The following is a 24,588-nucleotide window of genomic DNA, read 5'->3' on the forward strand; positions in this document are numbered from 1 at the left end:
CACCTTGTGGTTGCTGGCACCAGAACCACATCCAAAATATATTCATCTACAGTTGCCATGCCGCGTCTATAGCATCTTTCATCAGTGTCTGCATTTCTTTTCCAACAGCATTTATTGTTTGCATTAAATAATTTGAATATTTTGCATAGATATCTCTTGCATTTGTGTCACCAACAGATGTAATTTTTTTGCCCTGTGCAATGTGTACATGTCTTTGTTTCACCATCATTAATAATTTGTCCACCATGTGCATATATTATATATGTACATTTACATTTATGATTGTGAGTTTATGTTTAACTTTGATGCACCACTTTTCCAGTTATAATTGCTCATTTGATTATTAAAGTTTATAATGCAATCTTTTTTCATTTGATTTTACTAATCCATGGTGGAAACAATTAACTTTGCTTCAGTGTGTACATGCGAACATGATTGTCAGGTAAATCAGAATTGCACGAGACGTGAGACCTACAGTGATGTTATCAAACCGCTTCTCCAAACAAAGTTCCTCCTTTCTTCACATCATCATAATTTGAGTACACTTTCCAACCACTACCTTGGTTGTTTATTTTTATTATTTGACTTTAAAGTCGCCGTTTTCTTTATAACAGGGGGTGGGACTATAATAAAGATGCTTTTAAGCAAAAAGTTTTTAAATATCGATGAGTATAAATATCGTTTCTCAGAGAGAAAAAAAGTTCGTGTGTAACATAAAGTTCGTGTGTAACAAATCTAAAAACACAGCATTAGCTCATTAATATTTTTATATTATTATATAATAACATATATTTTTCAAAGTGACATTGCACAAAGAACATATTTCTGTGATGCCCACCCTCACTAGTCACATACTTGCAGTGTGCCTAATCCTAATCCCATGCACTACTTTATACACAACTGAATGCTGTATTCCACCCTGCACAGCTACATTTTCTGAACCAGTCAAAGGACTGAGGGTGATATCTGACTTAATCACATTTTGAAATACTTCATATTATTTTTACATGTGTCTAGAAAGCGGACGATTGCTGGCCAGCTTGCATCTACACTAAGGCATTCAAAATAGTAAAAATGTAAATCCAATAAAACACAAGCACTGCACAGTACTTCATTTTTAAGCTGCTTTTAGAGAAAAATAAAAAAGTATTAGGATGATAACCACAGCAATGGCTAACAGGTGCGCAAGCAGTCTCAAGTCATAATATATCCTGTGTACATGGAGTAGTTTAACTGTTAAACATAGCGTGCAGCTGTCCGTGGATTTGATAGTGTTGGTTTTCTCCTGTGTTGTACAAGCCATAATCTCATATAATATTGCCCTGTATCAGAATTTTCTATCATGTGCTTTTAGAGAAAAATAAAAAGCATGAGGACGATAACCACAGCGATGGCTAACAGGTGAGCGAGCAGTCTCAAGTTGGCGTCAAAGCGGCGAGGGACGGGCTTAGTGCTGAACGGGAATCGAACCCTGTCCATGGTGGTGAGGACAGCCTCCCGTGCTCCAGCCCACGACCCCGGACCGTGCAGACGATATGTGAAGGGGGTCACGGGCCCCATCAACACGGTCCAGGCTAGTTTGGGGTCAGACAGCAACAAAGAACCTGTGGAGAGAGTTAGATTATTACACGCGCTTCTGCTGTTACTTTGAATGTTTAGACTGGCCGAGACTAGAGCTGTGGTCTGGGTCAGTCCACCATACACACAATACACAATACACAATACAGTCAGTTTAGAGAAGCTCATAGTTCATATGTGCATTCATATAGCAGGTGTTCTACAGCTCCGTATTGTGTTAATGCATCACATCACCAAATTGTCAAAAACTGATCCGGAAGTACTGTATCGTGAAGCCCGCCCCAATATTATTTACAAATTTATAAAACAGCGAAGGTGAACACAGGTCAATTCCGTTGACCAGAAAAATATAAGTAATTCCGGTGAGAATTTGTAATTTTGTTCATCAGCATTCCACCTTGTAGGGATTTCTTACAAAGTTTCTTACAGCAACTTCCGCTTAATTAAGTCACGTGCTGCCATACTCACCAATCTGTGGCTTGCAGCCGATGAGATTTGCCAGCTCGTCCATGAAGGGCAGGGAGTCCACCTGGATTGTGTGGCGCTGAGTGTGCACGTAGCGTTGTGCCATCGCCGCCTCCTTCTTCCTGATGTCCTCCCACATCTCAGACCGCGACGGCAACTTGGCCTCGCCCTGCCCCGCCACCCACAACAACACGAGTCAGAAAGGGAATTTTGTGTGTTTGTGTGTGTGTGTGTGCATCCATAAATACATCTACGGGGACTTTTTCATGTCATGCGTGTCTATCATCAGTTCTCGTCAAAATCATCATCCATCGGCAAAGGCGTTACCATCGAGATAACTCGAAAGAAGTTTCAAACACCGTGAAGGTTACAATCAGCATCCAATAAGCAAAGGTGCTGTTTGAACACCTCGCTCCTACCCTATAACAACTATCTGCCATACTATGAAGATTTTATGTATAACGGTATATAAGGCTATAAAAATGATTTTGTGTGTAGCTTGCACAAAAGTGGCTTATACACTATAACAGCCAGTCAACGCCTTAAGTAAACCAGTCAACTCCTTGAAACTGCGAATATTTTTTTTATTAAATACCTGTCTATGACTGTCTTTAGCTGTCTACCATCTCATTTATTTATTTATTTCTTAATGCCATCCTTCTTTCAAGAGCTTTGGTGTTCGTAAAAATTTTAACAATTATGTAATTTACACTGCGCAGTAGCGAATCGAATATCAACCAATGTTGCAGTGAACAGAAAATAGAAGTAGGTGTATTATGGTTAGATTTCAATAATAGGTTGGAAGTAGGAGAAGGATTTGCTAGATCACGTGACCAGAACCAGCAGTCCATGAGAAATGTCAGGTCTTGCCTTAAAGACTCTGGCCGCCAGTCGACACTGCAGTTCGGCGGCTGGCATGATGGCGCCCAGAGGCTGGAAGAAGCCAATGAAGGCGATTGTGTTGTGCTGCAGGTCGGGTGGGAAGCAGAACTTGAAGAGCGGCAGGCGGTTCTGCTGGACGTCGATCACCTCCTTCTCCACGAACGGGAAACCGAAGATGTAACCCGTGGCCAGCAGAACCTGTGCACGAGACAAATGAGGTCAGCATTTTAACCTCCGAGCAGCAGTTTGGGAGTTAGTTTGCATGCACGCGCGTGCATGGCACAGTCTATTGGAGAATTCAATGAGTTTACAGAAAACTTTAAATATAACAAACCCGCGTGTCATAAAAATAAGACAAGCGTGTCACGTGTTGTACTTCACTGCACCCCATGGATATTCGAAATTTTTTTCATATTTATGTCGTCTCTTTATAGCATTTGTACCATATTTATATTGTTTTCAAGTCCTTCATCCGCCTAGTAAACACTTCATTGCCATCATTCGTTCTTTTCATTAAGTTGTTCATACTGCGTCTATGTTGTCCACGGCACTCCCGTACACAAACTCAACTCCATGTGAAGTGAATTTCTTGATATCAGCCATCACCTTCACTCGCCCGGTGATGATGGCATTCGGCAGGTCATCGTTAATTACAGGTTGCTGTGAAAGAGGAGGATCTTCTGGTGCCAGACGATACAGGTAGTGGTCAAATTTCCTGCGACAGAGACGAGCACGAGACGAATCATCCAGTCTATTCATTTCTTCAGAACACTTTTCTCATCACCTGTTCCCTGTCTTCATTTCTCACCTGTTCTTTATTCATCTTCTTTCTTTATCAGATGTTCTCTTCTTTATTTGATATCTTTGCTCTTATTGGTTCATCGCCTGTCATTTTTGCATAATTTAGTTTAGTTTAAAAATAGTTTTTTAGCTATTTTCATTTATAACTAATGCCCGGAGTAATTGTTAATTCTTCTCACTTATCGTAATTAACAGCCTTGGTTATATATATATAAAATCTGCAACACACCTGTTGAGTTTTGCCTTAATGATTTGCTGCACCAACCAAAACGGAAGAAAGCTTTGTATTGTAGAAAATAAACGGCCGCTGAATTTGAGATCAAAGGGCAGACCACTTCCTTCGTCGATCCTGTTGAATATCCATCCGCCCCGTCGTGTACTCAAGTACACTTGCTGAAAAAGATCAAAGTACAGAAAATGACGACGATACATGAACTGTGCTTGAAGTCAAGGAACTACAAGCAAGAATGCAGTGCCAGGTAACAAACGGGCCGGTTCCTCATCTATGATCGGGAGAAAATGAATGTTTTACGCCAGTTTTACCCAGCAACTTGGACTATCTCATGGCCAAGCAGCGATCCTGGAAACAGTGTCCACAGAGAAAACCCGGATCAATCATTGTCAGATCCACACTTGACCGGTTATACGTCATTCTAAATAAGAAGAGAAAGACTGTACATGTATTACCATCAGAGGGTACAAAGGGTTAAAAAGTGTTTTCTCGAGCTGTGGGTGACCAGTGTCTTCAGCTAAGAGAAGGAACGGGAAACTGTAATGAAGAGCATTCGGGAGTCAATAATGTTGCTAGACGCGTATACCCCGCATCCTCCGAAGTACACCTGTTAATCTAAAGCCTTGTGTCATTTTCTAGAGATGGATAATTGAGAATTGTGATTTGCAATGTTTACCATGGCGACGTCCACGTGTTATTTTTACCTTGGACACTTTGCTGAGCTCCACGGCTAGGTCCACGCCGGAGTTGCCCAAGCCCACCACCACAACCCGCTTGTCCTCCAGCCCCTGGGCAGTGCGGTAGTCGTGGGAGTGCTGTACCTTGCCCTGGAAGTCGCTCAGGCCGGCGAAGTGCGGCACGTTCTTGTCCGCGTGGTGGCCCGTGCACACCATCACAGCGTCAAACGTCTCGCGGCTCGTGTCGCCGGTCTTGTGATCTCGCGCTGCAACACGTGACAGTGAACACCCCGAATAAACCGCTGTTTCTCCTGCGTCACAGATTCACAGCCTTGGGTACATAACTCTTGCATGTCTTGTCTACCTTAACAATAATTCAGGATGTACACAATACATCGTCAAATGTAACTTATAAACAAAATGATGAGAAAAGTGTTGAACGTCGATGATGTGATTTGAGGAAGTGTCGAATGAGTACAATGTGTTTGTGATAGTGTGTGTGTGTCGAGTGAGAGAGAGAGAGAGGAAAAGTGTGTGTGTAAGATAGAGAGAGCCGATTGTCAGTCAATCCTCCCTTGACTGATACAAGTCAGGGTGAGCACATGGATAGACGTGGCAGCTGACAGGGCCCGCCACGACTGGGGTACAGAGGAAGGGAGAAAGCGAACATGTCATTGAGAGAAAGAGAGAGGGAAAGAGTGAGAGGAGCGAGACAGTCGCCAGGAGGAACATAAATTTTACTTTCTCATCAGACTGGAAAAGTCGTGCCCCATCCCCCTGTTTTTCTACACCGATGTCACGCATAAATACGTTTGGCAACAACATGACAGCTGTAACAGTTAGCAGAAGATATCAACCCTGACGAATCCAGGTACAAAACAGGTTCGATTAATTCCATTGCTATTCTAACAAAAAAGTCTTTGGTCAGTCAAAACATAAGCACACACCATAACTACACAATGCAAAGTGTCTTCTACCTTGAACATCTATGCCTACACTTAGGGTGAGTTGTTAAAAAACATTATTCACAATTTTCAGAAGCAACTTTGCATCCTCAACTTCATTGAAACGGGCTAACTGCCATACCAATAATTGCGACTTTTCATCCGACTATCCAACAACAACAACAGGAAAGAGGAGTTTGTAACTTACTGTCTATGAGCCAGCGTCCCGACTCCAGGAAGTCAGGGGCTCGCTTGACGCTCACCACCTCCATGTTGTAGCGAATGTAGTCAGTGAGGCCGAAGTGTTTGGCGTAGTCCTGGAAGTACTGCCACACGTAGGTGTTGTGCATGAAGTTAGGGTACTCCTTGGGGATGGGGTAGTCGCTGTAACACATCATCTCCTTGCTGCTGTTGATGACCGTTGACCTCATGACGCAGGCCTGGCCGTCCTTCACCTGCTCCGTGTAGTGCCACAGGCCGCCCAGCTCGTCGGTGCGCTCGAAACACACGGGTTCCAACCCTTCATCCAGGCAGCACTTGATGGCTGCTAGTCCACTACACCCGCCACCGATCACTGCCACCCGCTTCGCCATGCTGGAAGATCAGCCGATCTGCGGATACAGAGAGGAGAATACAATCATTCAAGGTAACACAGGTAACACATACAAAACCTCCGCTGACCTGTCTATGACCCCGTATCCAAACTTTTTGGGGGTAATTTTCTTCGAGCAGGGCAAGTGTCGGTGTTTTCTTGACTATATATCCCGGTGTCTGTCCTTGAGAGTGAAATTCGGAACTGTGGTGAGGAAAATAAGGCAGTTTTCTGTCTCTTAGGTCTTACCAGGGAGGAGGATCCTAGTTCTCTTCTTTGCAGGCAGTTGTTTGTTTGGCTGGCACTCAATAGATGGCCTGCGTTGTGTTTGTACTTGATGGCTCACACTCTTCTCTTTCATTAGTGAAGGATTGCTCTTATCCTCTCCATTTTCTTTTTCTTTTTCTTTTCTTTTTTCTATTGGTGTTGACTTCATGGCTTCAGTAATTATTCTTAGTCCTTGATTCTGAACTTTGTCTAGGGTTATCACTCAAGCACTTGATCCATGTTCAAGGTGCAGTCTTGCAGTTCCTTAGTTGAGTCAGTATATTCATAGTTAAGCTCAGGGCCGCCGAGAGCCAGCCCGGGCCCCGGGACAGACGACATCTCCGGGCCCCTTGTACTTGTAATCGTAAATTATTTTCCCAGTATATAATGTATGTTTACAATTCGAATCTCAATATGTACACTCAAACTCAACTTCTGCATGTGTAATGCTTGGGTGTTCTGTCCTTAGACCTTTCTTTAAAAGAAAAAGAAAAGGAGAAGAAGGAAAAAAAATCCACTGACCAAGGCCGGGCCCCCTTGACAGCCGCGGGCCCGGGTACACCAGGCCCCTGTCCCCCCCTCTCGTCAGGCCTGGTTAAGCTCACTCATGTACAGAGCATTGCAAGGCCAAGAGACATTCCTGGTAATGCTTTGAAAGTTTGAACAGGCAGAAGCAGGGTAGTGAAGAAATTGGTGGTGGTGGTGCTGGTGGTGGTGGTTGGATTTGTAACGCGTCTTTTTTCATGGGGATACGAGATCAAGGAGCTGCACAAGAAAGACTACAAACGAACCGACAGTCGCCCATGAAGCAAACACAAGTGTCAGTAAACACATAATAAAAACAGTGAATGGATGAGGAACTGAAGTGAGCGGACAATTCTCTAACATGATGGAATCCGGCCCAGAGTTGTCTGTTGTCTAAACGGTTTTGCCAACGTTCATGCTTTAAGCACATACTAGTAAAAAAGTAGAAAACTATTTTCACTAGAAGCTTCTCGAATCTCGAACGTGAGGTTGTACCTCGCGCAGGTCTCAGGCCCTCAACTTTGACCCGAGTTTTGCAGGACAACCTTTCGTACAATAATCTCCCTTGATACTGAGGTCACACATACTTGGCCCTTGTTCCTTCTGCACTGATGGGGAGAAAAGTTTCGCTCCCTTTTTCTGTGGGTGCATGAGTGTGTGTTTGAAACAATCTCCACGAAAACTTTGTTGTTGTTGTTGTTGGGGTTTGTTTTTTTTTGACACAAAAAATGCTAACACCAGAAAACGTATTTTGATAAATGTTTGATTTTCTGATGCAGCGCTTGCAAGCTTGTGTGTAACTTGCTTGTCAACATGGATGCAAAGCATGTTAATATTCAAGTGGGTGTGGTTATAGTGGTGGATACCTTTAGTAACACGAAATACACCTTTGCCCAAACTGAACTGTTTACGAAGTTATTGATGTTAGCTCGTTCTCGACCCGACAGCTACATTGCCTGAATAAGGGTAGGTCTCAATCAGAAGAAATTTCTCTCAACAACAGTGTATATTTATAATATTTTAATGTTATTCTGTGCAGCATATGTGTGTGTGTGTGTGTGTGTGTGTGTGTGTGTGTGTGTGTGTGTGTGTGTGTGTGTGTGTGTGTGTGTGTGTTAAGAGTGGTGGTGATAGAGGTTTACAATAAACTGACTTTCCAATCGTCTGAAAACATTTGTTACTTACCTGTTCGTGTGGTGCGAGCTCGTGAGGTGAAGCGCTTGTGACAACATCCTTGTAATTATAACTAGGCTCCTACCAATATGTTTACACAATATATTCACCAACTTATATATATATTACAAAATCTTGCCTTAGGCACCCATAGGACCAAAAGTCAGTTGCTAATAGGAATACAGTGTTCCCTCGCTACTTCGCGGTTCATCTATCGCGGATTCGCTACTTCGCGGTTTTTTGTTTTTTTTTTTTGAGTGAAGTATCGATCGATACTTCCGCGCTGGGAATTATCGTTCTACAAAATACCATAGATACTTCAACAGGAAAAAGACGAAAAATTTAGCTATATTAGTATTTCTATTAAAATATCATAGTAATTTTGTAAATGGTCAGACGAAAGAAATAACTGTATGAGAAATCCATTGCTATGCGTAAGCGACGAGCCATGATTGTTATCTCCCATCTCGCAGCCAGTTTGCATCAGTTTTTTGGGTTTCTCTGAGTAAAGTTATAATTTTTTTACACTTAAGTTTTATTGTACTGCATTAATACCATGATTAATATATTACTTTACACTAACATGATATTGTTTTACATGTATATATTATTATTGCGTGTATGTCCCTATTTCGCGGAAATTCGTTTATCGCGGCTGGTCTGGGAGCCTATCCCCCGCGATAAACGAGGGAACACTGTAGGTCTTTGCCTGTCATGTTGTGGTTGATAATGAGAGCTTGCAGGATCTTGTTGCAGTTCATAAAAGGCCTCTGGGTTAAGATGACCAGACGTCCCGCTTTTGACCTCGTGTCTCGCCTGCTCATCGGGAGGGACGCCCAATGTCCCGCTTTCTGGTTTTCACCAGATCTGCCGTTGAAAGCACCACTACTCGGCAAAGTCAGAGGAAAGGTTCCCCCCACCTCCTTTTTCGGTGCTCTTTGTCGGTGACGACACCATCATCGGCACGTGTCCCGCTTTCGCTCCCGAAACGTCTGGTCACCTTGCTAATGATGATGATGGAGACCTGGCTATATACCAAGAGGGATAATGTGTATATCACTGTATCGAGGCCTGGATGGAGATCTTTATGATATGATGTCACAGTGACATAGAAAAATGGTTGGATTTTTTTTTCTTTTTTTTTTTTTAGTGGGAGATGAGGCAAAGTCTGGCAGTGAACGGTAAAGCAACACAGCATTTTTGAGGGGGGGGGGGAGGGGCTGCTTCATTGGTTCCTATGCCAATGTGTCATATTTGCAAGGAAAATGAAATTCCATATCTGCAACATCTTGAACTGACGCTGTCCCAACATTATGGTTCAAGCACTATGTAAATCAACTTTATTATTATTATAATTTATGTATTATTTACCTTATTTAATAATCGGTCTTATAAGGCACATGATAACATGGTGACACGATGATAGGTCTGATTATTCTTTCTTTTGTTCTGTGCCTTTTTCATCATCAAGTCAAATTCCGAGTGCAATGTCATGTGGCTAATAAGCAAATTCTTATCTTAACTGCAAACGAGAACAGATACATGTGCTGATTAACACACTATGTCCTGCATGCAGTGATAGTTATCATGCAACTTTTGGTCACTGCACATTAGCACAATAAATGTTACAATTATACAGTAAATGGCCAGTCTCCAGTGAATTAACAATAGCATGCTAGTAAGAAAAATCCATACTTGTCAAGATGCAAAGAATTGACTTGTTATTGGCTGTGGTGACACCTAACAATATACCACTAAATCTTGCCATCTTTGTTTTCTGCCATTATCTAAGTTGTGTTGAAGAATGAGGTCAGTTGACCTTTTGAAGTGTATCTGCTTGTATTCCTTCTTTTGTTTCCCTCTTCTTCTGCATCCCTTTTCAGCTCTTCTCATGATTGTCTTCTACATACCTGTACTGTTTCTTACTGTCTCACTGAACAGCAGCCCTATTTTTCAGTAATCGACCACAAGAATGGAGAGACATGGAGTTTTGATGCTGTTTTAGTCTGCACTGGCCACCATGCTGAGAAGAATGAACCCTCCTTCCCAGGACTGTCAGACTTCAAAGGCAAGGTTCTGCATTCCCATGACTACAGAGAACCATGGGAATTTGTGGGCAAGAGAATGCTTATTATTGGCATTGGAAACTCTGGTGGTGACATGGCTGTTGAACTAAGCCGGGTTGGACAAGTAAGTGTGAGACAGTATTGTCTAAAGATGCTGTGCAATAAGGACTAAGTAATTTAGTGACCTTGAAAGTTAAAGCCAATAAAGTATTTGAAAATGCCACAAACTGAGATACAATGTTTTAGAAAACTCAAATCTGTGCAATTTTCACATATTAGCTTTTAGTTTCTCCTTGATGTTTCTGTGTTGCTGCCATATTTAAAACCTGGATATCAGTATTTGGTCTTCATGTTTCTTATTATCTCAGCTGGGTTTTAATTGTTTCTCTCTTCTGTTCTGCATTTGTATTCAGTTTAATGCTCGCTACTAAATAGAGGGCAAACTGATTAAATTTATGTGTACATGTCTTTGTTTCACCATCATTAATAATTTGTCCACCATGTGCATATATTCTATGATATGTACATTTATGTTTATGATTGGTGTCACTTTACAGTTGTGATTATGCTTTCTGGAAACATTGAAGTTTACACAGCAGCAGTAAAGCATTGCCATGCAACATATAACTCTTTCCTATTTTTTATCACTGTGTACAGTTCTCTCCCAGCAACCTTTATTATTTCCATTACATAATTTGAATACTTTGTCTTATGTATACATATCTCTTGCATCACAACTGTAATTTTTTATTGAGGAGTGTGCATGTGTATAATTTGTGTCACCATCCCTTATAATTTGTTTTGTCACCAGTTGCATATATTATGTCGTGTGCCTTTCAAATGGACTAGATTGTGAGTTTATGTTTAACTTTGATGCACCACTTTTCCAGTTATAATTGCTCATTTGATTATTAAAGTTTATCATGCAATCTTTTTTCATTTGATTTTACTAATCCATGGTGGAAACAACTGTACTTCAGTGTGTATATGCGAACATGATTGTCAGGTAAATCAGAATTAAACTAAATGTGAGACGTACAGTGATGTTATCAAACCGCTTCTCCAAACAAAGATATCTTTGAACTATATAGTTCCTCCTTTCTTCACATCATCATAATTTGAGTGCACTTTCCAACCACTACCTTGGTTTTTTTTTTATTTGACTTTAAAGTCGCCGTTTTCTTTATAACAGGGGGGGAACTATAATAAAGATGCTTTTTAAGCAAAAAATGTATAAATATCGATGAGTATAAATATCGTTTCTGAGAGAAAAAAGTTCCTTGTTTTCAACAAACAGAAACTACATAAAGTTCGTATGTAACAAATCTAAAAACACAGCATTAGCACATTAACATTTTTATATTATTATATAATAACATATTTTTCCAAGTGACATTGCACAAAGAACATTTTTCTGTGATGCCCACCATCACTAGTCACATACTTGCAGTCGCCCTAATCCTAATCCCATGAACTACTTTATACACAACTGAATGCTGTATTCCACCCTGCACAGCTACATTTTCTGAACCAGTCAAAGGACTGTGGGTGATATCTGACTTAATCACATTTTAAAATACTTCATATTATTTTTACGTGTGTCTAGAAAGCGGACGATTGCTGGCCAGCTTGCATCTACACTAAGGCATTCAAAATAGTAGAAATGTAAATGCAATAAAACACATGCACTGCACAGTACTTCATTTTTAAGCTGCTTTTAGAGAAAAATAAAAAGTATGAGGATGATAACCACAGCGATGGCTAACAGGTGAGCGAGCAGTCTCAGGTTGGCGTCAAAGCGGCGAGGGACGGGCTTAGTGCTGAACGGGAATCGAACCCTGTCCATGGTGGTGAGGACAGCCTCCCGGGCTCCGGCCCACGACCCCGGACCGTGCAGACGATATGTGTAGGGGGTCACGGGCCCCATCAACACGGTCCAGGCTAGTTTGGGGTCAGACAGGAACAAAGAACCTGTGGAGAGAGTTCAGACTATTACACGCGCTTCTGCTGTTACTTTGAATTTTTAGACTGGCCGAGACTAGAGCTGCGGCCTGGGTCAGTCCACGATACACACTATACACAATACACAATACAGTCAGTTTAGAGAAGCTCATAGTTCATATGTGCATTCATATAGCAGGTGTTCTACAGCTCCGTATTGTGTTAATACATCACATCACCAAATTGTCAAAGACTAATCCGGAAGTGCTGTATCATAAAGCCCGCCCCAATATTATTTGCAAATTTATGTAACAGCGAAGGTGGACACAATTCCGTTGACCAGAAAAATATAAGTAATTCCGGTGAGAATTTGTAATTTTGTTCATGACCATCAGCATTCCACCTTGTAGGGATTTCTTACAAAGTTTCTTACAGCAACTTCCGCTTAATTAAGTCACGTGCTGCCATACTCACCAATCTGCGGCTTGCAGCCGATGAGATTTGCCAGCTCGTCCATGAAGGGCACCCAGTCCACCTGGATGGTGTGGCGCTGAGTGTGCACGTAGCGTTGTGCCATCGCCGCCTCCTTCTTCCTGATGTCCTCCCACATCTCGGACCGCGACGGCAACTTGGCTTCGCCCTGCCCCGCCACCCACAACAACACGAGTCAGAAAAAGTCGAGCTGTCTATAACTGTCTTTAGCTGACTACCATCTCTCCTCATCTTTTTTTAATGCCGCCTTTCTTTCAAGAGCTTTGGTGTTCGTAAAAATTTTAACAATTATGTAGTTTACGCATGCGCAGTAGCGAATCGAACATAAACCAATGTTGCAGTGAAAAGATAATAAAAGTAGCTGCATTTACGGTTAGAATTCAATTACATTTTAATTCAACTATTACGCATGTGCCGGAGAACATATTCTCTCGAGTAAAGGCTGGAAGTAGGAGAGGGATTGCTAGATCACGTGACCAGAGCCAGCAGTCCATGAGAAATGTCAGGTCTTGCCTTAAAGACTCTGGCCGCCAGTCGACACTGCAGTTCGGCGGCTGGCATGATGGCGCCCAGAGGCTGGAAGCAGCCAATGAAGGCGATGGTGTTGTGCTGCAGGTCGGGTGGGAAGCAGAACTTGAAGAGCGGCAGGCGGTTCTGCTGGACATCGATTACCTCCTTCTCCACGAACGGGAAACCGAAGATGTAACCCGTGGCCAGCAGAACCTGTGCACGAGACATATGACGTCAGCATTTTAACCTCCGAGCAGCAGTTTGCGAGTTAGTTTGCATGCACGCGCGTGCATGGCACAGTCTATTGGAGAATTCAATGAGTTTACAGAAAACTTTAAATATAACAAACCCGCTTGTAACAAGACTTAAAAATAAGACAAGCGTGTCACGTGTTGTATTTCACAGTACCCCATGGACATTCGAAATTTGTGTATCATATTTATATCGTCTCTTTATATCATTTGTACTATATTTATATTGTTTTCAAATCCTTCGTCCCCTTAGTAACTCTGTCCCTCCTTTGTCATCATTCGTCCTTTTTATTATCTTGTTCATACTGCGTCTATGTTGTCCTCGGCACTCCCGTCCACAAACTCCACTCCATGTGAAGTGAATTTCTTGATGTCAGCCATCACTTTCACTCGCCCGGTGATGATGGCATTCGGCAGGTCATCGTTAACGACAGGGTGCTGTGAAAGAGGAGGATCTTCCGGTGCCAGACGATACAGGTAGTGGTCAAATTTCCTGCAACAGAGACGAGTATGCCATTCAGTCTATTCTTTTCTTCCGAACACTTTTCTCACCACCTGTTCCCTGTCTCCATTTCTCACCTGTTCTTTATTCATCTTATTTGTTTATCAGATGTTCTCTTCTTCATTTGATATCTTTGCTCATATTGGTTCATCGCCTGTTAATTTTGCATAATTTAGTTTAGGTTTAAAATATTTTTTCAGCCATTTTCATTTATAACTAATGCCCTGAATAATTGTTTCTTCTTCTCACTTATCCTAATTAACAGCCTTGGTATATATATTTAAAAAATTAAACAACGCACCTGTTGAGTTTTGCCATAACGATTTGCTGCACCAGCCAAAACGGAAGAAAGCTTTGTATTGTAGAAAATAATCGGCCGCTGAATGTGAGATCAAATGGCAGACCACTTCCTTCGTCGACCCTGTTGAATATCCATCCACCCCGTCGTGTACTCAAGTACACTTGCTGAAAAAGATCAAAGTACAGAAAATGAAGACAAGACATGAACTGTGCTTGAAGTCAAGGAACTACAATCAAGAATCTAGTACCAGGTAACAAACGGGCCGGTTCCTCATCTATGATTGGGAGAAAATGTATGTTTTACGCCGACCCAGCAGCTAAGACTATCTCATGGCCAAGCAACGATCCTGGAAACAGGTTGCATAGAGAAAACCCGGATCAATCCGTGTCAGACCCGTGTCATTTTCTAGAGATGGAAAATTGAGAATTGTGATTTATGTTCACCATGGCGACGTCCACTTGATATTTTTTACCTTGGACACTTTGCTGAGCTCCACAGCCAGGTCCACGCCGGAGTTGCCCAAGCCCACCACCACAACCCGCTTGTCCTCCAGCCCCTGGGCAGTGCGGTAGTCGTGGGAGTGCTGTACCTTGCCCTGGAAGTCGCTCAGGCCGGCGAAGTGCGGCACGTTCTTGTCCGCGTGGTGGCCCGTGCACACCATCACAGCGTCAAACGTCTCGCGGCTCGTGTCGCCGGTCTTGTGATCTCGCGCTGCAACACGTGACAGTGAACACCCGGAATAAACCGTTGTTTCTCCTGCGACATAGACTCACAGCCTAGGGTCTTGTCTACCTTAACAATAATTCAGGATGTACGCAATGCATCGTCAAATGTAATTAATAAACAAAATGATGAGAAAACTGTTGAACGTCGATGATGTGATTTGAGTAAGTGTCGATTGAGTACAATGTGTTTGTGATAGTGTGTGTGTGTGAGAGAGAGAGAGAGAGAGAGAGAAAGTGCGTGTGTAAGATAGAGAGAGCCGATTGGTAGTCAATCCTCCCTTGACTGATACAAGTCAGGGTGAGCACATGGATAGACATAAAGAGAAAGAGAAGGGAAAGAGCGAGGGGAGCGAGACAGTCGCCAGAAGGAACAAAAATTTTACTTTCCCATCAAACTGGAAAAGTCGTGCCCCATCCCCCTGTTTTGCTACACCGATGTCACGCATGAATACGTTTGGCAACAACATATGACAGAAGGAACAGTTAGCAGAAGATATCAACCCTGACGAATCCGGGTTCAAAGCAGGTTCTATTAATTCTATTGCTATTCTAACAGAAGGTCCTTGGTCAGTCAAACGTACATAAGCACACACCATAACTACACAATGCAAAGTGTCTTCTACCTTGAACATCTATGCCTACACTTATTTCTTAACAGGTGAGTTGTTAAAAAACATTATTCACAATTTTCAGAAGCAACTTTGCATCCTCAACTTCATTGAAACGAGTTATCTGCCATAGCAATAATTGCCATTTTTCATCCGACTATCCAACAACAACAACAACAACAACAACAGGAAAGAGGAGTTTGTAACTTACTGTCTATGAGCCAGCGTCCAGACTCCAGGAAGTCAGGGGCTCGCTTGACGCTCACCACCTCCATGTTGTAGCGAATGTAGTCAGTCAGGCCGAAGTGTTTGGCGTAGTCTTGGAAGTACTGCCACACGTAGGTGTTGTGCATGAAGTTAGGGTACTCCTTGGGGATGGGGTAGTCGCTGTAGCACATCATCTCTTTGCTGGTGTTGATGACCGTTGACCTCATGACGCAGGCCTGGCCGTCCTTCACCTGCTCCGTGTAGTGCCACAGGCCGCCCAGCTCGTCGGTGCGCTCGAAACACACGGGTTCCAACCCTTCATCCAGGCAGCACTTGATGGCCGCTAGTCCACTACACCCGCCACCGATCACTGCCACCCGCTTCGCCATGCTGGAAGATCAGCCGATCTGCGGATACAGAGAGGAGAATACAATCATTCAAGGCAGGCCCGTTCTTAGCCCCCGCGGGGCCCGAGGCAAAGGGCATGTGCGGGGCCCTCACGCCACGATCACACGGTTTTAGTTGGGATCTAAAGTCACTTTTTTCCTCGGAGTCCAGTGGCATTAACTTTCCTCCCTACCTCCTACCCTACAATCCACCCAGCGTGCCGACACCTTCTCTAGCTCAGTTAGACTAACGTAGTAGTTATTTCTTTCTTTCTTTTTTTTTTTTGGTGGTGGAGAAACGGGAAAAGAAAGTTTCAGTAACTAGGAAATAAAGCACTCGACCTCTCGCTTACAGGCTGCAAAGCCAGGGGCGGGGCCCAATCCGCTCAATTCACAGACTGGCCACACCTCAGTAACATACCTTATACCTACCTCTTCACTCAGTTCCAACTTGCCCCCATAGTGGCACATAAATCCAGCAATAGCTCAATGCACGAACGTTCATGCGCGATAAATCCTCGGTGTCCAGCAGCCTTCTGTCTCCAAGCGCGTCCAGCGACAATGTGATACGGCTGACTACACTTCCATGACCCGGTTGCATTGCTCGGGCGCAAGGCCTTAGTCGGGACGTAGCAGGGGTATAGTACCCGACTAAATTTACGACCGTTGCACTGCTCCCGACTAGGCGAATTTTAGTCCGCAGCTCGGGTGTAACTTTAGTCCAACCAGGGGGTTGGCGTAGCTGCCGACTAGCAAGTGACTAACTGACGAGCGTCCACAGCAACTCGGTTTTCGTTTATAAATTTTACAAAAGAAACATAGGACGACGATGTGAAACTTGTTTTTGGTAGATGAAAGTTATGTACTTTTACAAAATGGACCTTAAACTTGTTAATCATTATCGTGAACTTTAACAAAATACGGCGAAAGCGAGCCTTCGGAGTCACGTTTTCGATTCTATTCTTCGCGATGTTTTCAAACAGTTTCAGGAGATACGATCAACGCGCATAGGTCGACAGTTTCTCGAACAATTCACCGTGTTTCTAAGGCTCTTTACAAATCGTCTAAATAAATCAACTACCTAGCCAGAGGGATGAAAAAAAAGCAGAAATCATAATTTTACGCAATCGCTGGAATTCCAAGCGTGTTTGGGTGCGTAAATGACACACATGTAAAAATACAGGGACCGTCTGAGCACGAAAGTGAATTTGTAAATAAAAAAGGTTATCATTCAATAAATGTACAGCTAGTTTGTGATAGTGGCATAAATATAATTAACTGTGTTGTTAAGTATTCTGGAAATAGTCATGACACCAGGATTTTGACCGAGTCAAAGCTGTACCGAGCTTATGAAGTACATCCTTGATTAGTCACGGGATAAACTCAAGAAAGAATTGAAGATGCAACAGTGTACTGAAAACACGCCTTCCTTGCCTTTTAAAGAAACATCAAGGTATGTCATACTAAATTATATTGGAGTCATAAGTTTTGGAAACAATATTTTTACATTATATTTGAATATTATGTCCACATGAAGGAAGAGAAAATTATAATAACTCCTTATGTTTTTTTTTAAGTTAGTGTCTTACATGTTAATAAATTAATATATTATATTTTGCACAAATAACAAAGAGCGGAAAGTAATGGACATGTTTGAATGTGTTCACATGTGTCTCTTCAGTAAAACTTTTGCATGTATAACACATGCACACCTTTCAAGCCATGTTTCCCCTAAAGAAATAAATTAACATATATTTATGCACTTACATCTAAGCTTTTTCTCATGTATACTGTTCAGTTTTGTTATTAATTTGGTTACTATCATTTTCTAGGTTAAGTAGTTGTTGTGTGCCCATGTCATTTGTATAAAGATGCAGAATATATCATTCCTTTTTGCCTATTTGCAGGTACAGTCCAAAGAGAGCTATAGTTATCATCATGGCATGCATAGTATTGCACAAGTATAGTATGCATTCTGTATGATGAGCATGATGATAATCATGATGTTGAACTTTATGGAGGTCAACCAGCCTTAAGTGCAAGAACAAAGCAAGAGTCCCTTATTCACAGATCCTTCTCCTACAGCTTTAATATTTGATGGTAAAGTACAATTTATTTTTACGCAGAATTTCAAAGTTAAATTAAGACATGTCTTTTTCATCAGATTAAGCAAAACTTGTGATCAGCATAAGTCCTCCTAGAGGTTTAAGATGAAGGCTGGATGAATAACAGCCTCAAACATGCACAGTGTTTGTCATATATGTAGACCAGCCAGCCTTGTCAGTAATTTTAGAAGCTTTTGTATAAAGATGTCCTGGTGAAAGTTCATAAAGAGTTTCAAATATGCGACACAGGACTAGTTTTAAATAATGATTACCCTGTATTTGGTTAATAGTATAGGAAGGTGTGATTACTGTGGGGAGGGATGTGTGGAGGTCAAATGTCCCATCACCATGAAAGGTAGAAACAAAAGTGCTGATGATTTTGGATGGTGAACATCTTCAAACAGTGGGAGCTTTAAACTAAGCACAACACCTAGTTATTTTACCCAGGTACAGCTTCAAATGTTCCTTACTGGAACTTATGATTTTCTTGTATGGTCACCACCCTCACTCATTATTACTAATGCAGTGTATGTTTCCCTGATTCTGGAATGTTGCAGCACAGAGGGACTCTCATTTCCACAAGTGTTGCAGCAGGGACCAGATGATGGAAGTCGTGTGATTCTTTGTGACACTCTCCCTATCAGGGCTTACAATGAAGAGGGTACCAACTGGGAAAAAGATGTGCTTCTAGAAAGTGATTTAAATTTGTATGAAGCCAGATAATTCAAGCAATTTTTTCTTTTTATAATTTTTTTTTACAGTAAAAGAGCTTTTTTCAATGAAAATAGTTTTCTCTTAGTTTTAAATATCTGTGTGGCTCAATAAGCACATATTGTAGGTTTTCGAGCCTACATGTAAATACTGTAGTTCTTAGCGTTTACAGGTGTATATTACAGATTTTAGTGTGCACATGTTTTTTTTCCCCTCTGTTGGACCACCCCTTTGCCATGGTCAAGTGGCATGCTTGTCACAATGACCCCCAGAAATATGCCGACAGGAGCACTAGCTCCTGGCATTGTCACCCATTTTGGAGAGATCAAAAGTGGTTCACTGGTCCTCTAGGTTAAAGGGGTTGGGCAATCGACTAACAATTCATTCATATAAAAGCATATGGTTACTGAAACTGGCGACATCCCAACAAACTGTGGGACATGTCTGAGATGGAAATTACAAGATTGCGTACTGAAAAATATTTCATTTATAATACACAATATGCAAAAAACAGATATACATGAACTACAATTATGTTTGTACCTGGATTCACCTTTTCAACTGAACAATTTTCCTTATCACCTGAATAAAGTAGAGAGGGAGCACTTGAACTGTTATTGAATAGTCCTGAGCTCATTTCAATAGGGGGAGAGAGCAGTAACATTACATTCCTCGCTTGCTGCTGACTAGAATGAAAACCAATACATAGTGTACGGCAGAATTTACTTTTAATGATTGCAAAAAAAAAAAAAAAAAAAAGATTTTATACATATGCAGTTTGTCAACTCCTTTTTCAAGACAAGGATTTAGGATTCTTGCACTTTCTTTTTTTATTCCCTCAAAAAATATGTACATTTTAACATGTTAGAATGTTGTTACCATGCAGCATAACAGACATACAAGTTGCACTCAATTCATCAACCAATACATGAATGCTGACTAAAAGTGACATGATCTAATACACATTCAGCTATGAGGACTTAAGACTGAAAAGTTTAATGAATCAACACAAAAAAAGAACTACAGCTAGTAAGTTCCAACTAATTACAATAATATATAAAGTAAAATAAAAATTACATTAATATTTAAGAACTATAAACGTTGTTTAAAAAACTGCCATGATTCATGATACTGGCTATAAATAGAGAAGAATGATCAATTAACAGAGTGTTTAAATATTTTTTAGTAACTAATGTGTTCAACGCCATTGAAACTTGGATTAATAATGACAAATGCAAAATTTGTAAAGCACATACCCTCCTAAGGAGCTTGCTCTTAGCTCTTAAGAGCAAGAACAAAACATGGACAACATGCGAGGAACAGGAAAACAAATAACATATGAACTATAAAAGAATACACAAAAGTACTAACAAAGAATACAAAATTATTGTATAAATATACAATTCTACGTAAGAGATATATCCCACTCTTTTACCATAAATTCCCCTCATCCTTTAAGGTTCACCTTTTGTGTAAGAACCTTAAGGGTAAAGTAGCTATTAATGTTGCCCTCTATATAACAGAATGTCTGAAAATGAGGACATCATGACAGTGTACATATAATTAGTTAGCATTGAATGTCATTATACTGTTTATCATTTAACTAAAAACCAAATACAACTAAAATGTTGATCATGTACAGCAACCCACTGTTAATATGCATTTAACATACAATATAAGAGGTTGATGTGAACCAAATGGTATTTGGAAATTGTAAACTACACATGTAAGAACCTAGAGTGTAGAGTAGCCATTAGAGTTGTCCTTTACTTAAAAACAAGGTTTGTAAAAGAGATCTGCATGACCATGAGCATTACATCAGGATGAATGTCAGAATCTTGTCTGAATCTTGTCTGATTGTTATTATTATCTGATATTGATGTGGGCCAGATGGCATCCTAAAAACTGAATAAGTAAATAAAGTAACAAAGAATAAATTCAAATACAGAAAACAAAGAGGAACTAAATAACAAGAGCTGAGAGTAACATGTTATTGAAACATATCATGATTATGCAACCCAAACATAATTTAGGATTGCATCAATCCACTCTGCAATCTGAGGTTGTGGACTTCATTTTGTACAGGGACACTTTACATTGTGGACATTGTTTATCACTCGCGGAGCATTTCTTCATTGCCTGAAAATAACAAATCGCAACCTGTGTCAGCCAGAGCGATACTTTATTTTCCAAATTGATTCCACCTATCCAAAAAAACAATTTTTATGCATTACTTTTTTGGTTGTTTACTTGCAAAAAACTTAAAACAGTTTATTTACCTCGTGCATTGATCGTTCTGCCGACGACTGGGCACACACCGTCGTCACCACATCTTTCCGCTGCTTCTTTTAGTTGCAGTCCGTTCGAAATTTTGACAAGAGCAACGTCTGATTTGCAGCGACTGTCACTATTAATCCAAAGACGTTTTATTTTTCAATTTGTCTTTCACTTTTTACCATCTGACAATTTCGAGATTAGAGTGATCTCCCGCGTGAAAATTTCGTTTCGCAGTGGAAGCCCGCGAAGGTTTTTGTAAAACCCTTAGTCCGTAGCTACTAGTTCGGACGTGGCTAGTCGCGAGGCTAGTCCAGAGCAGTGCAACCGGCGTAAGTGAGGAGACTAGCTAGTCGGGTATAAGGGGGTTTAGTCGGGACTAGCAGGGGACTAGCTACGCCCGAGCAATGCAACCGGGTCCATATCAATCAAAAGCGCGGGGCCCCTTGAAGCGCGGGGCCCTAGGCAGATGCCTCGTCCGCCTGCCCCTAAGCACGGCCCTGATTCAAGGTGTGTACAGGTAACACCTCCGCTGACCTGTCTATGACCCCGTATCCATGCTTTTGGCGGGTAATTTTCTTCTAGCAAGGCAAGTGTCGAAGCGGCCTGGTGGCGCAACGGTTAGCGCTGTTAGCGCCTGTCACCAATACAGTGAAGGTTGGCTGCCCTGAGTTCATTTCTCGTCTCGGGCACGCTGTTCTTTCTCTGCACGTGGCATCTGTTTACAGGGCTGGCCGCCCTCCGCCAAGGACGGTCCCAAGCCCGGCTGAAAAAGGAGGAGGGTTGGGCGTGGGGCCAGCACCCCCACCCCGTAAAACAAATCCTTGCTACCGAAACATCGACAACAGTTAAGACTGTAGTCGATGGCCTATGCCCCAGGAGGGGTGAAAGGGCCTTAAAAAAAAAAAAAAAAAAGGCAAGTGTCGGTGTTTTCTTGATATCCCTGTGTCTGTCCTTGAGGGTGAAATTCGGAACTGTGGTGAGGATAATTAAGTAGTTCTCTGTCTCCTACCAGGGAGGAGGATCCTAGTTCTCTACTTTGCAGGCAGTTGTTTGTTTGGCTGGCACTCAATAGATGGCGTGCGTTGTGTTTGTACTTGCATGATGGTTCACAATCTCTTCTTTTTCTAAAGAGAAGGATTGCTGTTATCCTCTCCATTTTTTTCTATTGGTGTTAATTTCATGGCTCCAGTAATTATTCTTAGTCCTTTATTCTGAACTTTGTCCAGGATTATCACCCAAGCACTTGAAACATGTTCAAGGTGCAGTCTTGCAGTTCCTTAGTTGAGTCAGTATATTCATAGTTAAGCTCACTCATGTACAGAACATTGCAAGGCCAAGAGACTCACATTCCTGGTAATGCTGTGAAAGTTTGAACAGTAGAAGCAGGACAGTGAAGAAAGTGGTGTTGTTGGTGGTGGTGGTTGGATTTGTAACTCGTCTTTCTCCATGTGGATACGAGATCAAGGAGCTGCACAAGAAAGACTACAAACGAACCGACAGTCGCCCATGAAGCAAACACAAGTGTCAGTAAACACAGAATAAAAACAGTGAATGGATGAGGAACTGAAGTGAGCGGACAATTCTCTAACATGATGGAATCCGGCCCAGAGCTGTCTGTTGTCTAAACGGTTTTTCCAACGTTCATGCTTTAAGCACATACTAGTAAAAAAGTGGGAAAATATTATCACTAGAAGATTCTCGAATCTCAAATGTGAGGTTGTACTGAGCGCAAGCCTCAGGCCCTCAACTTTGACCCGAGTTTTGCAGGATAACCTTTCGTACAATAATCTCCCTATTGATACTGAGGTCACACATACTTGGCCCTTATTCCTTCTGCACTGATGGGGAGAAATGTTTCACTCCCCTTTTCTGTGGGTGCATGGGTGTGTGTTTGAAACAATCTCCAGAAAAGTTCTTGTTTTTTCGACACAAAAAAATGCTAACACCTTTCTTTTGGTAAATATTTTTCTCATGCAGCGCTTGCAAGCTTGTGTGTAACTTGCTTGTCAACATGGATGCAAAGCATGTTAATATTCAAATGAGTGGGGTTATAGTGGTGGATACCTTTAGTAACACGAAATACACTTTTGTCCAGACTGAACTGTTTACGAAGTTGTTGATGTTAGCTCGTTCTCGACCCGACAGCTACATTGCCTGGTAGGTCTCAATCAGAAGAAATTTCCCTCAACAACAGTGTATATTTATAATATTTTAATGTTATTCTGTGCAGCAGGTGTATGTTAAGAGTGGTGATGACAGAGGTTTACAACAAACTGACTTTCCGATCGTCTGCAAACAAACATTTGTTGCTTACCTGTTCGTGTGGTGCGAGCTCGTGAGGTGAAGCGCTGGTGACAACACCCTTATGTAACGGGGTTTTCAGACTTTATACAAGCGGCCAACAGCAGGCAATCATATAAAACTCACGTATCAGTGTGGATGCACCTTTTTTGAGATTACGATAAAGAATAAGTAGGCCGCACTTATTTTGTCACAAGGTCTCTTCAACAAGGTAGAGGGGCTGACAGCTCGAGTCATTTGGCGAGCAAGTGTTCGACTCTTTTCTCGGGGCCGACTTTTTTATGAGGGCGGTGCCTGTCTCTCCCTCCTCCCTATCCATTCCTGACAGCTGGGTAGACTGGGGAATGTTCCCTATACGCCACACTTTTCATGTTTTGAAGAAAACTTCCTTAACAACAACTTGAAGTACGTTTTCTCAGTTCTTTTAATTTTATTAAACGATGTTTTATAGTCAATAAATGCACAGTAAAGATGCTTCTTAAAAAGTTTATTATTTATGTAAACAAATAATCAATTGTTGAATCTCAGCCTTGAATCCAGCTTGCTCTTGGCCGAGTTTCTTGTAATGACATGTATCTACGAAGTAGGATAAGCTTATGTTTAGCATGGATGTGAACAGTTTACCAAAGCAATAAAGGATAGTAATCCCTCAGTAGTTTGGTCACTAAGGGAATCCTTCTGCTTATATGTATCAAAATTATTTAAACCGCGCACCATTGTGTTGGAATTTCTCTAGTGTGTAGCATGACATTAGGTAGATTAATGATAACTTCTAGCAGCTCTCTTTCAGGAATTTGTAATCTTGGCCACATGATTTATTCCCTTTTTAATTTATTTAAAGAATTACTTTGCGTATACCTTCTCCTTTAAGGCAATTTATGAAGTTTACAAAAACACAAAAAACCCTTTGTTCAGGACAGTTGGAAGTATATGACCTATAAGATTGTGTTACTTTCTTGCTCATACATGAAAATAAAAAACTTGATTCAGCATAATCGTGCAAGGTATGCTGATTAATGCAATTCTCTATTTCCTTTTTTCACTATGCAAACCCTCCCCTTCTCACTGT

General features: G+C 41.5%; 2 protein-coding genes across 2 annotated transcripts; both read right to left on the reverse strand.

Moving 5' to 3' along the window:
- Window positions 1–568: 568 nt before the first annotated feature.
- Window positions 569–6,187, reverse strand: LOC112574742 (dimethylaniline monooxygenase [N-oxide-forming] 5-like). Its single transcript, XM_025255975.1, has 7 exons — window positions 5,788–6,187; window positions 4,663–4,901; window positions 3,956–4,119; window positions 3,454–3,640; window positions 2,914–3,123; window positions 2,047–2,212; window positions 569–1,604 (listed from the first exon to the last, which is right to left on the reverse strand). The coding sequence occupies exons 1-7, from the start codon at window positions 6,170–6,172 to the stop codon at window positions 1,351–1,353; spliced, it is 1,605 nt and encodes a 534-aa protein (XP_025111760.1). The 5' UTR covers window positions 6,173–6,187; the 3' UTR covers window positions 569–1,350.
- Window positions 569–23,674, reverse strand: LOC112574741 (dimethylaniline monooxygenase [N-oxide-forming] 5-like). The gene is made up of 9 exons (XM_025255974.1): window positions 23,533–23,674; window positions 15,744–16,146; window positions 14,672–14,910; window positions 14,200–14,363; window positions 13,703–13,889; window positions 13,149–13,358; window positions 12,618–12,783; window positions 11,944–12,173; window positions 569–1,374 (listed from the first exon to the last, which is right to left on the reverse strand). The coding sequence occupies exons 2-9, from the start codon at window positions 16,126–16,128 to the stop codon at window positions 1,351–1,353; spliced, it is 1,605 nt and encodes a 534-aa protein (XP_025111759.1). The 5' UTR covers window positions 16,129–16,146; window positions 23,533–23,674; the 3' UTR covers window positions 569–1,350.
- Between the last annotated feature and the right edge of the window lie 914 nt (window positions 23,675–24,588).

The sequence above is a fragment of the Pomacea canaliculata genome, linkage group LG11 (assembly GCF_003073045.1).
Source record: "Pomacea canaliculata isolate SZHN2017 linkage group LG11, ASM307304v1, whole genome shotgun sequence".
Lineage (NCBI taxonomy): Eukaryota > Metazoa > Mollusca > Gastropoda > Architaenioglossa > Ampullariidae > Pomacea > Pomacea canaliculata.

Coding starts and splice junctions, on each gene's coding strand:
- LOC112574742 (XM_025255975.1), bottom strand. CDS start 6,172: ATGGCGAAGCGGGTGGCAGTGATCGGTGGCGGGTGTAGTGGACTAGCA. Junction 4,902..5,787: donor GGGACGCTGGCTCATAGACA/GTAAGTTACAAA, acceptor CACGTGTTGCAG/CGCGAGATCACAAGACCGGC. Junction 2,213..2,913: donor TGGCGGCCAGAGTCTTTAAG/GCAAGACCTGAC, acceptor GTGGCGGGGCAG/GGCGAGGCCAAGTTGCCGTC.
- LOC112574741 (XM_025255974.1), bottom strand. CDS start 16,128: ATGGCGAAGCGGGTGGCAGTGATCGGTGGCGGGTGTAGTGGACTAGCG. Junction 14,911..15,743: donor TGGACGCTGGCTCATAGACA/GTAAGTTACAAA, acceptor CACGTGTTGCAG/CGCGAGATCACAAGACCGGC. Junction 13,359..13,702: donor CCGAGGACAACATAGACGCA/GTATGAACAAGA, acceptor TCTCGTGCACAG/GTTCTGCTGGCCACGGGTTA.